General features: G+C 36.6%; 1 protein-coding gene across 18 annotated transcripts in view; it reads right to left on the reverse strand.

Moving 5' to 3' along the window:
- Positions 1-10,396, reverse strand: part of Tmem116 (transmembrane protein 116) — a 183,715-nt gene that overhangs the window by 162,684 nt on the left and 10,635 nt on the right. For 8 of the 18 annotated variants that reach the window (XR_001230973.1, XR_001230970.1, XR_001230972.1 and 5 more), the window contains exons 1-3: positions 4,787-4,875; positions 4,193-4,239; positions 3,537-3,600 (exon numbers count right to left, since the gene is read on the reverse strand). The exons of 1 other annotated variant lie outside the window; for it this stretch is intronic. Coding sequence is in view for 13 of the 17 variants with exons in the window: in XM_013503627.1 (XP_013359081.1) it covers positions 3,537-3,600; positions 4,193-4,239; positions 4,787-4,834 (159 nt within the window). In the remaining 4 variants the exon portion in view is untranslated. Of the gene's footprint in view, positions 1-3,536; positions 3,601-4,192; positions 4,240-4,781; positions 4,877-10,396 lie in introns of those variants that run through there. 9 more of the 18 variants (XM_013503620.1, XM_013503619.1, XM_005403180.2 and 6 more) reach the window with 7 other exon arrangements.

Consider the following 10,396-nt stretch of genomic DNA (forward strand, 5'->3'; position numbering starts at 1 on the left):
TAAAACAATAACCATTGATAATTTCCTACCACTTTGTCTGTAATTTGGTAAGCCACCCCCATTACTATGTTATCCTTCTTTTACTCTTTAAAATAAAAAAAAGAAAAGAAAAAGAAAAAATAAATGTTAACTAAGAGATGCTAAGATCCTCAGGTTCTGGCAATGTGAATTATGTGAGAAATGAAGCCCAGAAATTAAAAGTCCCATTCTACACCGCACTAGACGCTACATCTTCACAAAGCCCTAACATGTCATGCTACCTTAGAGCATGTCACCTTAGGGCAAGCAGGTGTGAGCTGTCCTCATCTCAAGGAACATCTGACAATGTCTAAAGACATTTTTTGTTGTTAGAACTGAAAAGGGAAGCTTTGTGCTATTAATATCTGGCAAGTAAGTTCTACTAAACATCTTAATGTGCACGGCAGTACTCAATAACAAGCAATTATTTAGCTCAAAAAGTCAATAGTGCTGAGGTTGAGAAACTATAGTTCAGAAATGAAGCCTATTTCTCTCCGTGTAACTCAAGCTGTACTAATTTAGTCACATCTAGACTCAAATCCCAGCAAAGGAAAGAAACAGAGAAATCTTAATCTGAGGAACACTTGGCCTAAAATTACTTGGCAGACAAGGGCAATTTAGTATCAAGACTTTTTGTTTTTAAAACACTCTCTCACTGTGTTCTCCAGGCTGGCCTCAAACTTCAGGGCTCAAGAGATCCTCCTCTCTCATATCCCAACCAGCTAAACATACAGGCCTGACACCCCACTGACTACTTTCTAGTTTTACTTTCATAGTTACAATGTAATTCTGAAACTTTAAAATTCTCTTGCATTAGGCAGTATATTTCAGTGGTTTTAAAGGTATACCTGGGGCAATGTTTTGCAACTAGATAAGTCTGCACTCAAATTCCAACTCTAACTGTTCCTAGCTACAGTATAAGCTCTCAGGAAAGTCAATCTCACTAAGATTCCATTTCCTGTCTACAATATCTGACTAATATCCATGTCAGAGTTGCTCTTGCTGCTGCTGAAAGTTGGTGCTAAGGATTGACTTTAGGGCCTTGTGCATGTTAAGTACATACTCTACCACTGAACTATACTATACCCCCAAACCCCTTTCTGAGTTGTTTTCAGGATTAAATGGAAAAAAAAAATTTTTTTTTTGGTTTTCTGAGACAGGGTCTTGCTATGCAGTTCAGGCTGGCCTCGAGGACTACAGGCATGTGCCACCACACCCGGCTGAAAAATATATTTAAAGCACTGAGCACATGTATTGAGAACACAGTAAACACAAACACCCTTCTTTAATTTGGAGGAGGATTATAGCTGAATGTATTGACTTTTGAGCAGGCCATGGTGGCTCCAGTGGTGGCTCCAGGTGATATAATTCCAATACTCTGTGAAGCTAAGGCAGTAGGGTCACAAGTTCAAGTCCAATCTGGATAACTTAATGACTTAGAGAGAGCCTGTCTCAAAAAAAAAAAAAAAATTTTATATATATATATATATATATATATATATATATATATATATATATATATATAAAAGAATGGCTGGGGATATAGTTCAGTGAAAAGGCTGAATTCATTCTCCAGTACTAGGGAAAAAAAATAACCATATGAACATCTGAAAATTCCTGCTCTGCTAGTTACTATGTAACCTGAATAAGTCATTTCCTGACTTTAAGCCTCAATTTCTCAACTTCTTCATTTGTGAAACAGGCCTAATATTATCCTTCTGATAGGAGAGTGACAAGGTACAATGGGATGAAGTATGTGAGTACCCAAGACAGCTGGAACACAGTGTCTCAGTCTCTTTCTGTCATGGAGACAAAAACCCGACCCTTTCAATTTAAAGGGTAAGAGGTTTATTTTGGCTTAATGTTTCAATTCATGGTTTGCTGGCTCCAAGGCAGAAACAGCACAATGCAAGGGCCTGAGCAGAGGACAGCTACTCATCTCATGGCAGACAAGAAGCAGAGGGAGAAGAGACCACTGGGGAGAGAAATAAACCCTTCCAGGGTATACCCCCAATGAGCCACCTCCAATGAGGTCCTACTTCCTAACAGCACACTTAGCTACTGAATGCACCAATAGATGAACCCTCTGATGACTACAGCCCCCACCTGACCCCACACATCACCTTCTAAACACAGAAGACTTTAGGGGTGATTTTATATCTAAACCATAACAGTAAGTATTCTGTTAACAGAAGCTATTTCTGCTATTGAAGTGAGTCCAATAAAACCTAATAGTTCTTAATGCCACAGGGCATACCTTACCAGCTATTTGGAAGGCTAAGGCAGGAAGATCTCAAGTTCAAGTCCAGCCTGCACAACTTAGTGAGCTCTCTTCTCAAAATTAAAAAAAAAAGAAAATTAAACAGGACCAGGGGTGCAGTTCTGTGGTATAGCACTTGCCTAGTGTTTGCCAAGTCCCTGGGTTCAATCCCCAGTATTGCAAAGAAAATAACAACAAAAAATACCAGTGACATTTTCCATATACAAAGGCTCTACCATACATGTTTTGAATTATGTTTTACAGAATTTGGTGTCATTTGGCCTGGTTAGAGGAACAACTGTCACGTATCTCTTAAAATCTTTATTTAGCAAGCGAAAAATCATTATGTTTAGTCTATGAATCAGGATTCCCCCCCCCAACCCCCCCACCCCCCGGTATTGGGAGTAGAACTCACAACCTTGCGCTTGCCAGGCAGGCACTGTGCCGCTGAGTTAAGTTTCCAGCCCCCAGGATGGTTTTAATTTATCTTTTATATAAACTGTTTTACAAAAAAATATATTTTTCTCAATATTAAATTTTAATTTCCTAAAAGGAAAGCAGCAAAACAAATACCTTATATATACTAAAATCTTCCAACTATCTCCTAGCCCCATGAGCAATTTTACTAAGGTTTAAAAATCAGAAAAGGACCAAGGATACAGCTCAGTAGCATAAGCGCATGCCTGGCAAGCCTGAGGTCATGAGTTTGATTCCCAGAAACAAACAAACAAAAAAAAAATCAGTGAATGAATACAGGTTTCAGACAATTAGCTGTTTCCTTAATCAGCAGTGCACACTAAAAAAAATCCACATTTAAAAGATAATCTCTAAGAATTCAAAGTTATAGTTAAAATAGTTGCCTAGAAGAAAAGGGAGCTTAGCCAGGCATGGTGATATATCCTTATCCTTCTGATAGGAGATCTGGAAGGCTGAAGCAGAAGGATCCCAAATTTGAGCCCAGCCTGGACAAATCAGCAACTCAATGAGACCCTGTCTCAAAATGAAAAATTAAAAATCAGGGGTATGGCTCAGTGCAAAGACCCCAGGCTCAATCTCCAAAACTGAAAGATAAAATTTTTAAAATAAAGAAGAAAATAAAATGAAGCCCTACTGACAGTGCCTAAAATATATCAGCCTTATATAGTGAGGAATTTATAAGTAATTCATAGAATTATTCATCATTTATAGATACACTTTTATTTACTTCAAAGGCTAAGACACTAAAACTTCAAATTCAACACAAAGAGACACTGCTCACCTCTGGAGATTTCTGTATATTCTGGAACACAGCATAGGTAATAAGTGAACTTGAACCTATAACGCTGACAAGCAGAGGGAAATTATTAAAACAAAACAAGTCCCCTTCATTTTTGTTACTGATTTTTGTTACAGTTTTATTGACACAGTTGGTAAAAAAATAAACTAATCATTTAAAAACATATGAAGTATCTGGTCATGGTGGCACACATCTGTAATCCCCGCACTTGGGAGGCTGAGATAGGAGGATCACAGCAAATTTGAGGCCGGCATTAGCTACATAGTGAGTTCAAGTACAGCCTGCATTACAAAGCAAGACCTTGTCTCAAAAAAAAAAGGGGGGGAATATTTCATGAATTTACGTTATTCTTCTTTATCCTTGGGCCATGCCAATCTTCTTTGCATAATTTCGCTTTTTAATATATGTGCTAAAGGGGGATTCACTGACCTCAGATGTTATCCTTAAATCTGTTTTTATTTCCGTTGTTGATGTTACTACATTTTATTAGAAAGCATCAACACAGTAAAGAACATCATTTCTCTCTATCTTAAAAATAATATTAAATCCTGAGGGCAGAAATGTAGAAACTGCAGAATTCTCCAGTTTTGTTTATACCACTTTAGACAGCCATATTATACAAGATAAAATAAACATACCTCAGAGTAGCCATGACAAACTGTATCCATTGAATTGCAGAAAAAAACTAAGAAAGAGAGAAAAATTAAACCTTTTATATTTAATATTCAACCTAACTCCAACTTCACTATTTATTAACCCCTCTCTTCAGCAGAAATTCTTCTTCAAGGCCAAATCAAAACATATCACAAGTCTGGAAATGAGTGAAAAGGCCGAACAGGCCTCTGGAAAGGCGGGATGGTTCCCTTTCCCCTCTCTTAGTCCTACTTCTCTGCAAAATAGTAAAATAAATAGAGAGATGGATAGAAAACGATTGGATTAAAAAAAGATAGTTGAATGAGAAAACAAAAAAGGAGGAATAAAGGAGAAGAAGTAGGGAAGTTTAATTTTAAGAGAGGATAGAGAAATATATAGAGAAGATGGGTAATAAGAAAGAAAAACACTAAATAAAGTTGATTGACAGCTAGAAAGTCAGAAAATAATGGAACAGTGAATGACACGGAACAGAAAAAAGAAAAATTAGTAGCATGACAGAGAGATACCATGAGAGAAAAATATAGAAGAAAGAAGAAAGGGGGAGCAATAAAGAAAAGATGGCCAGCTTCTGACCTTACCAAGTCCCACTTGTCCTCCAGAATGCTAACCTCCAGGGGAAAGGCCATGGGGACTTCAATCCCTGCTGGTGGCAAGCAGCTCAGCTCCTTCTCAGGCAGGTCTACACAAGCAGTGAATAGGTAGCTCCACCCCTACCCCAGCTGGGCTCCTCCCTACCGCCATGTACCTTGAGGGCAAGGAATGAGATGACAGCAAGTGCAGGAAAAAGTCAGCCTAAAAGCCCAAAAATAAAGAGAGCAGGTGACAAGGAAACAAAGTTGTATGAAGCATTAGGAATTATAAAGAAATAGAAAGAATGAATCATTGTGAAAAGATAAATACAACTGGAAAGGGAAATGGATAGAAGGGAGCTCTGCTTTAAACTTGTCCCTATTTTGAGACAGAAGCCTGTGGAAAGATTGCAAATTCAGTTAATAAAGTATTAGTAATACCAACTAAAAGTCAGGAAAAAAGCTTATTAATTTTTGTCATATTTAATACTAACATCTTTTTAAATATTCTGAATCCAAAATTCTTACCTACAATGTAATTATTAAATTACACTATTCATTTAATGAATAAATATGCTTTAATTATGCTTTATCCTTAAGCATAAATATAAATGTTGTACAATGCAGTGTGTCATGGAAAATATAAAGATAAATAAGATACAGACTCAACTTTCTAGGAGCTTATAATATAACAGGAAAAATGGCTTCAATGCCAAAAACTCAATCAGTGCTTGCTTCGGCAGCAGATATAGTAAAACTGGAATGATACAGAGCAGATTAGCATGGCCCCTGCACAAGAATGACACGCAAATTCATGCATCAAAACCTCAAACAATCTGAGCTGAGTGTAGTGGTGCAGGCACTCAAGAGGCTGAGGCAAAAAGACTGCTGCAGAGTTCAGGGACTAAGCTACACAGTGAGTTCAGGGGCAGCCTGAACTATACAGCAAGACTCTGTCTCAAAAAGACAAAAAAAAAAAAAAAAAAAAAAAAATTAGAAAAAGTCAAACAATCTGAGTAACAGGAATAATATGCACAGAGTAGCATTTGAACAGCACCTGTTACTAAAAATTCAAACAAAAAGCTGGGGAAATAGAGAGCAAAAGAAAGGATACTCATTTATACAATCATTCATCATAATCTAATCATACTTTCATATATTCCACAAATATTTTTTATTTTTATTTTCTTTGCTTTTTGGGGGGAATGCACTGGGCATTTTGTCCAGGGCCTAAAAAATGCTAAGCATGAACTAAAAAAAAAAACAAAAACAAACCAAAAAAAAAAATGCTAAGCATGTGCTGTACCACTGAGCTAAAACATCAGCCCCCAAATATTTAGTAACGTAAATTAGATAATTTGCATGGCTAGAGCAATTTAAACATATGATATTTATATCAAATTAAGATCATAGTCTGAAAGATCAGACAGACCAGGCACTGCTGAATGGAAAGTTTTAGTAATTTCTGCATAAATTAAAAGATAAATAAAAGATACTGGATTTCTGGATCAGAAACATCTCAACAAAAGGTTGTGAAAGATGTTTCGACGTCATCAATCATATCTCTATCTAATAAGCATGAGGAGACTAGGAAAAGCCTCACCAAGTGATAAGAAAAAGCTTTTGAATAGAAGACTCTTGTCTCAGTCAAGAACAAACATCAAATTGTTCAAAGAACAGGCATGCCAAACAGTTCACTGCTCCTGATAATATAATCAACATTGGAGAACTTTTATCTTTGGCATCTTTTCTAAAATGTCTATGTCACCTACCAATATTTGGGGATTTACTTTTCAGTTTGTCTCTAAATTAATCCCCTACTCTCTATAAATTCAGCACTTTTCCCATTTGAGTATTTTTGGAAATATAATTTTGCCATCTTTCCTTTCTAGAAGGGCTAACTCAAATTCAGTTAACCAAAGTAGGTGATATTTAATTTTTCAGTTTTCCTTTCTCCTTTTTTTTTTTTAGTAAAAAGCTCCCAAACTGGGCATGGTGGTGCACAACTGTAATCCTTGCACTCAAGAGGTTGAGGTAGGAAGACTGCAGCAAGTTCAAGGCCAGCCTGAACTACATAAGGAGACACTGCCTCGAAAAACAAAATACAGAGCTGGGTGTGGTGGTGCACACCTGTAATCCCAGCACTCAAGAGGCTGAGGAAGGAGGATCGTTGCACGTTTGAGACCACTCTAGGCTACAAAGTGAGCTCAAGGCCAACTTGAACTGCATAGCAAGACCCTGTCTCAAAAAGACAAAAAAAAGAAAAAGAAAAAAACAAAATACAACAACAAAAAGCTCCTTACCAAGTTCAAACATCCCAGTTCGCACTCAATGTAATGGGTACTATATATTAGAGATGAATTAAAATTAGCAGACATACGTTAAACTTCTATCATAAGCTAACAGTACTCAAGTCAAGAAAGACACCTATTACAATATTTTTGCTTGGGGCATGGTGGCACACACCTCTAATCCCAGTACTTGGGAGGCTGAGGCAGGAGGATTATTGCAAGTTCAAAACCGGTCTGGGCTACAAAGTGAGCTCAAGGCCAGCCTGAACTGTATAGTGAGCCTGTCTCAAAAAGGAAAGAAAAAAATATATATATATATTTAGGGAAAAGATTTCCAAAATAATACTTAAAGAAAATTTCTAATAGTATAGCTGGAAAGTTTCAAGTGCTTTCTCTGTAAAAACCTCTATAATAAGCATTTTAATCCTTTAGATGAAATTTTAGGTAAGAAGTACTATTATTCCCATTTTACAGATGAAGAAGATGACACTTTTTTTTTCGGTACTGGCAATTGAACTCATGACCTCACATTTGCCAGGTAGGCGCTGTGCCACTGAGCTAAACCCCCAGGCCCAGAAGATGACACTTTAAAAAGCTGTCACTATCCTAAGATTATCAAGTAGAAAAACCAAGGAAAGATAATTTTTAAAGTTAATATGACATCAAGGGAGCTTTAATGATTAGCTGGTATAGAAAGGAGAGCACATATATAGTGCTGAAGAAAGCACAGATTTTTCAGAAATTAGGCAATAGTTTCTTATATATGACATTAAAACAATAAACCACAGCAACAGCAGAAAAAAAGTCTTATTTAAAATTTAAAACTTTTATAATTCTCGATGGTATCAAAAAGTGGAAAGGCAACCCACAGGAAGTATGAAAATATTTGTAAGCCACATGAGAGCCACATGAAGACTATATGTAGTTTATGTATGTAAACTAAAGAATTCTTACAACTCAATAATAAGAAATAACCAAATTAAAATCTGGCTAGTTTTTTTTTTTGAAATAGGGTTTCACCATGTAGTGCAGGCTGGCCTTGAACTTACTCCCATAACCCGGACTGGCCTCGAACTCATGGTGATCCTGTTTCATCCTCCCAACTGCTGGGATTACAGGTGTGTGCCACCACTTGTGGCTGAAGCTCTTAAGTAGAAACTTCTCAAAAATATATACAAATAACCAATAAGTACATGCAAGGATGGCAACATCACTAAACATCAGGGAATACAAGTCAAAAATCACAGTAAGATGCCATTTTATTCCCACTTGGATGACTATAATCAAGAAGACAGACTAAGGGGTTGGGGATTTAGTTCAATGGCACAGCGCCTTCCTGGCAAGCACGAGGTCATGAGTTCGATTCCTGGTACCAGAAAAAAACAAACAAAAAAAAAGAAGACAGACTAGAGTAAATGATGATGATATAGAAGAATATAACTTCCTCCACTGCTAATGGAATACAAAATGGTAAAGCTACTTTGGCAATACAGTCTCCATTGACTCAGTCTTTAGGTATACAGCCATTTCTACTTAGATATATAATCAAGAGAAACAAAAACAGATGTCCACTTAAAATGTTAGACACTAATGTTCATAGCAGCAATTATTCATAAGAGGCAAAAAGTAGAAAATTCCATTAACTAATGAGTTGATAAATAAAATGTAATAGCAATGTAAAGGAAAAAGTACATATATGCCACAACACTGACGAACCTTAAACACATGCTAAGTGTTAGAAGTCAGTCACAGAAGACCACATGTCATATGATACCACTCAGAAAAAAATCTGAAAATAGGCAAATCTATACAGTTAGAAAGTAGGTTAGTGGTTGCCTGGAGCTGGGAAGTTAATTTGGGAAGGAAAAGGAGTGATTAATAACAGAAATGGGGTTTCTTTTTGGGGTAATAAAAACGTTTTAAAACTCAATAGTAGTGATGGTCATCCAATTCTGTGAATACACTAAAAATTGTTGAGTTGTACATTTAAAAACAATGAATAATATAGTATACAATTTATATCTTAATATATTGCCAAAAAGGATGAAGTCTGGGGAAAAAGCAAGGAAGAAATGTCCCTTGCTGGAATTCATGACGCAGTGATTAATGAGTAACCCATTTCTTTCTTTCTTACTAAGAAGAATCACATTCAAAAAGTACAAAACAAACATCATAAGAGGGAACTGAAGGTAAAGATTATAAGAGAACACCTGACTTCTCTAAATAAATCTACCACTTGTAGGCTGAACAAAGTACATTCCAAAGTTTTGATGAAACTTACAGGTTAACCCTTAAGCCACTAGCAAAGTCTGAGAGTACATGTAAAACCCAAACCTTGAGCGAAAACTGGTAATAAGTAAAATATTTTACTTTTGTAATAAGAAAAGATAGTAGAATCTACAAACCGTAAGTCAAGGATCCTACTACTGATCCCAAACAGGATTCTAAAAGGAAATGTCCAAAAGATGTGCTTTTAAACAACTAGGGGGAAAAAGTAACTACTAAGTCAGCATGAGTTTATTGAAAAAGCATGACAGACAAATTCATTCTCTTTTTGGATAGAACCATAGTATACCTGGCATTATATTTTATTTTATTTTATTTTAATGGTGCTGGGGCTCGAACCCAGGGCCTTGTGTAGGTATACCTGGGATGTTAAGAAAGCAAATGGTGAGCAGTTTCATGATATAAAAGTGAGACCATGTAAACTAAGTACAAGCACAATCAAGACTATTTCTTCTGCCCGGCAAGCGCAAAGTCATGAATTCCATTCCCGGTACCGGAAAAAAAACCAAAACAAAAAACAAAAAAAGACCATTTCTTGTAGAAATTAAACCTAAGGGAGTGCTAATTGATCAGAAAAACTTAAAATGGTTCCTAATGAAGTGAACCAGCATTCTGATTTAGTCTTATCAAAGACTTTCAATGACGTGAAAGAAAGCACTGGTGGTTTGGTTTTGTTTCTGCTGACTTCTCTAAATACCACTTATAGGCTGAACAAAGTACACAGGGTCTCAGTACATATTTCAGGCTGGCCTCAAACTCATGGTGATCCTCCTGTCTCAGCCTCTCAAGTGCTGAGATTTCAAGTGTGTACTTCCATGCCCTGCTACAAGAAAGCAGTTTTACTGGATGTATGTGTTATTTATCTACTGCTGTGTAACAAATTTCCACAAATTTATCTACATGTTTTATCTCACATCCTCTGTGGATCAGAAGTACAATCAAGGCTGAGCTGGGTCCTCTGTTTTAGGAGCTCTCACAAGGCTACAACTGACCAGAATAGGAGACTGAAGTCTCAGGTGTATAAGGATGTAAATCCAAATTT

The sequence above is a fragment of the Chinchilla lanigera genome, unplaced genomic scaffold (genome assembly GCF_000276665.1).
Source record: "Chinchilla lanigera isolate Chin_1 unplaced genomic scaffold, ChiLan1.0 scaffold00081, whole genome shotgun sequence".
NCBI classification, from domain to species: Eukaryota; Metazoa; Chordata; class Mammalia; order Rodentia; family Chinchillidae; genus Chinchilla; species Chinchilla lanigera.